The sequence below is a fragment of the Quercus suber genome, unplaced genomic scaffold (genome assembly GCF_002906115.3).
Source record: "Quercus suber isolate HL8 unplaced genomic scaffold, Cork oak 2.0 scaffold_1034, whole genome shotgun sequence".
NCBI lineage: Eukaryota > Viridiplantae > Streptophyta > Magnoliopsida > Fagales > Fagaceae > Quercus > Quercus suber.
The window spans coordinates 30,261-34,796 of NW_027070445.1; the positions used below are offsets into that span (position 1 = coordinate 30,261).

Here is a 4,536-nt window from a genome sequence, read left to right on the forward strand (position 1 = left end):
GGACATTAGCCACATCAAAAGTGAATTCTTATATAATAGTTTCATCATGCATGGGGTCCTAATAAAAACACACACATACACATTCTAGAGACTTCAAAATCATGATTGAGAAAATATTTTTTTTATTTATAAGTATTCTTCTTTGCAGCAGGCTGATGATAGAGGATTATAGCAATGGTGCGTGATACAAAGCACTGAATTAGGACAGACAAGAAATTGATAAATTAGAAAGCCAAACCAAAAGCAATGGATAATGGATGAGAGAGAAGATTCTATGAGGGACACCAAATCACGAATATCATAGTCTTAATTATTGACTGCTAAATCCATCTTAATTGTCGCTTTTAAATACTAAGTAGTCATTGGTAATGTAAGCATATAATGATAGTACTAGATAGAGTATTGTTCTAATTATTGTGAGAATCATCATCATTACACGTCTCTATAACTAGTGTTTATTCAAAAACGTTGTTCTTAGACAAAAGAAGCCTTTGGTCAAACATGAGTCGGTAGATACAATCCAACCTAGAAAGTAAGATTGATTTTGCTTGCCCGTAAAATAATCTTATGACCAACCTTAGAGCTTAGACACACAACAACTTTCAGCACTATTCTAAGTTTGTGTAAGCAGTAAGCTAGGTATGCTATAATTTGAATAACATCATTTTTATATGAGTTTAATATTTATCACCAATACCACTTTTATTATACGCTAATTAAAACAACCATATCAACAATAGTGAAAAAGTAGACTTATTGTAATCTTATAGAAGTAAAAATTTAGGCTAGTAAAAAAATGCAGCAACATAATCAAGCTACCAAGTAGTACTTTAGCTAATCTGACTTAAGTGCTTTATGGTAGTTTCATAAGAATTTCATACTAAGGAGAATGAGATCTTGTTTATGAAAAAATAGCTTGATAAATAAATAAATAAATAAAACCATTTTTTTGCTACATTTGAAAAACTAATATTAAAAAAAGAAAAAAAAAACTATATGCATTGGAGGAGAATTATATTTCCCCACTTTCCTAGAATTTCTTTTTCATAGCCTCATCTATTTTTTCCCCCCTAAATAAGAGAAGTATTATTAATCCAAAAGAGTAAGCCGCAGAGCATGCCTATTTATCATATCTGAGACCAAAACATGGGCAAGAAGATTGGAGATAGGATAGGACCCAAGACTTCAGGGTCCATTCATGTACCAAAACATCATCCAATTCTTTTGTGCTTCAAATGAAAAACATACTCAGTTGATATGAACCACACAAATGGAAAGCCAAACAGACACAAACAATACCATTAGACTGTAAATATAAAACAAACTGAACATTGAATTGAAAAGAGAATGAACATATCTGTCAAAATCTAACTTTAAGGATGAAAAGAAAGCTAAAGCACTCTAACAGTACCCAACAGAGGCACCAACTACAGCATCAACAAATGCACTTTTCGCTAAAGCGTTCATAAACCATCATGTTATACACATTAGCAGAAAAGCTAACGCAGCTATAAGACTAACAATAAGTGGTGGTGGGGAGTGTCGAATCTTTGAACTTTTTCTTCTTATTGCAACTTTTCTTTTTCACTTGTTTCAAGGTACCTTTTCTCATACACATCTTTCTATCTACCCTCTTGGGTATTCTTTTAATCTTTAGAGGAAATACCAGAGAAACTTCAAAAAGGCAGGGACCATGACTAATATAGAATTGAAATAGGTAAAAGACTCTAAAAGAGCCACCGAAAGCCAAATTATTTACCGGAGGAAACAAAGGATGGTGGTGATAGTAGCAATTCAGAATTATCCCCAAATTGTAACTTATTTACCACCTGCAAAAGAAATACAACAAAAGGGTGTTGAGATTTTCAATGTAATGTAATAGAAAGAACAAAATTTCAAACAAAGAAAAAGCACAAAAGGCAGAAAAGAGTGATGGAGAATGATTATAATACCTTTTCCATCGTCGCACAGTTTGTTTAAGAAGGAAATGAATACTATGATCAATGCGACCGCTGCTATGAGTCCAATTATTATTGCAAGAGTCTTCTCGATCTCATCATCATTGTTATTAGTATCATCTACACGCATTGATCAACAACATCAAATAATTAGAACGCATCTCACATTGTCCATATTCACAACTAACGGTATAGTTACCAACCACAAAAATGACTCATCATTATACTAATTTGGGATGGTGTTGAAATTAGCATCATTGCTTGTGGGATCGAAAATTTCTCATGTGTCTCTTTCCCTTAACAACTTTACTTCATTTTTCACTCAAGGAAAATAATGCATTGACTTCGAGATTGTGTATCAATTCCCCCATTAAGTTGGAGTGTTGGTTTTAAAATTTTGAACCCCATAAAGTTTCAGCCATGTAGAAGAATATTAACACATTGATTTGGGACCGATATCAAAACCATCAGCATTGGATTCTATCTTAGTTCCTTAGTGGGGCCTATCTCTCGCTGCATAAAAATTTAGAATTAAGTGCTTTCCAGAAAGCCTTTCTTTTTCATACTTTTATACAAGAAAGTCTAGGCACTTTGGCAATGTTAATCTCTTCTCAAAAACCAACCAGTCAAACATAAGACGTTTGAACAAAATCATAAACAAAACCCAAGTCTCATTTAGGTTCGCCTTTTCACTGTATTTCATAACATGGAAAGAGCAAAACAAAAAGAGAGTATATAATCATCATATTAATATTTGGCACAAGAATATTTGAAACTTCAAACACAAACATGTCCGTAGCAACTTGAGTTTAGGATTCTTTATGCGACTCAATTGTTCCGAGCCACAACAGCAAAAATATATCCGCCCCAAGAATCAACATATTCGGAACAATAAATTAGTGACCTTACTGAATTTTTGCCTAAATCCCATCAATCACTCCTTAAGTAAAGGAAATGTGTACCACAAAGCAAATAGGCACTAATCTAATATCATTACATTAGTACTTCAAATTGACAAACTCAATTTCATACAAAAACAAATCCTTGCACTTCCAATCTCCCTCACTCATTACTCAAAAGTCATAACACACAAACCAATAATTTTGTTTTTTTCTTTTCTTAGAATAATTTGTGGAACTTACCCAAATAACCATGCAAACTCATAATTCACCACGCAATAATTTACATTTCCATGAAGTGAAAAGTAAAAAGTAAATAGTGAAATTATCCAAGAGGGTCTTTAGTAAAATTAATCTACTCAAAACCATAATTTACTAGATTAGACTAATTAACTAAAGAACCAAAAACCCAAAAATTAGAAACCACCATCCGTGGTGGTGGCTAAACCGCTTACCCTGTCCTCCGGTGGCGCGCGAGCGAGCGCCACCTGTCGTGTAGCGCACGTAACACTTGGCCAAGTACATATCGCCCCACGCGGTGGCCCCACACTCGGTCCTGAGCCGTCCGATCGCGTCCGAAAGACAATCCTGACACTCGCTCGGACTCAAATCCCCAACACACTGCGCCACACCCTGTACAGCCCCAGAGGTACTAGTCCTGTAGCTCTTGTAGGCCCCACCATCACCGGTCCCTAAATACGCCAGCACAGCATCTCTCCGAGTCAACGCGTCAGAGTCATACCCAGACGACGGTCCACATTTCTTGACAACCTCGGTCTTGTCTTCCGCGCCTATGAAGTTCGAGTTATCGTATTTTACCAAACAACCTTCGAGCTGCAACGCGCCGCCGAGCGAGTCGACACAGAGGGTGCCGATTTGGCTCACTGCGAGAGTTATGCAGCGAGCGCACTCGTTGTTTTGGAGGTCGCCGCGGCATTGGAAGAGGCCGTAGAGGGTGTCTTGCGGGTTGGAGTTTGGGTTGGAGATGGTGTAGTTGTTGTAGGTGTTGAACATGGCTGAGTTGACCAGGGAGGTGAGTAGCGAGTTGACGTTGTTTTCATAAGGTGAGCCTGGTGTGTACTTTAGCTGAGAGCAACCGCCGAAGACGAAGGATTCTGTGGCGGAGTTTGATGGGGTTGTGAGAGTTGATGAGATTGTGATGAGGAAAACGCAGAGAGAAGAGAAAGAAAGAGCTCTGTTATTAGTCACAGACATGTTTGTGTGAGAAAGAGAGAGAGAGAGAGAGAGAATTTGGAGAGGTATGAGTAGTGTGGGTGTTTGTGAGTGAGTGAGAGATGAAATGAGAAAGCTTTTGGCCTTTGGCAAAGAGTATGGTTGGTTGCTTTGATGAGAATTTACGTAAGGCAGTGAGAAACTTTTTTTTTTTTTTTTTGAAGAGGGCAGTATTCGTCAAAGAATTATTATTTTTTATATATTAAAAATTAAATTTTTTTTAACCAATACTTTTAAGGTATTTATAAACTATTTTATTATTTTTCAGGGGAAAAAAAAAAAAAGAGTTAGGACCACATGCAATATACAGTAATTAAGATTCATTATTATGGATACCTTCATACGATTTGGTTTCACTAAAAAACGCTCGTATAACTAAAAAAATAGTATAAGAGTAAATGGTATATTTCCTCCGTCATCTCATTATTGATCTCAACTTAAGTTAC

General features: G+C 36.2%; 1 protein-coding gene across 1 annotated transcript; it reads right to left on the reverse strand.

Moving 5' to 3' along the window:
• Window positions 1-1,301: 1,301 nt before the first annotated feature.
• Window positions 1,302-4,250, reverse strand: LOC111984618 (plasmodesmata-located protein 6). Its single transcript, XM_024016237.2, has 3 exons — window positions 3,313-4,250; window positions 1,953-2,078; window positions 1,302-1,829 (listed from the first exon to the last, which is right to left on the reverse strand). Exons 1-3 carry the CDS (start codon window positions 4,070-4,072, stop codon window positions 1,819-1,821), a joined length of 897 nt encoding a protein of 298 aa, XP_023872005.2. The 5' UTR covers window positions 4,073-4,250; the 3' UTR covers window positions 1,302-1,818.
• Window positions 4,251-4,536: the final 286 nt, after the last annotated feature.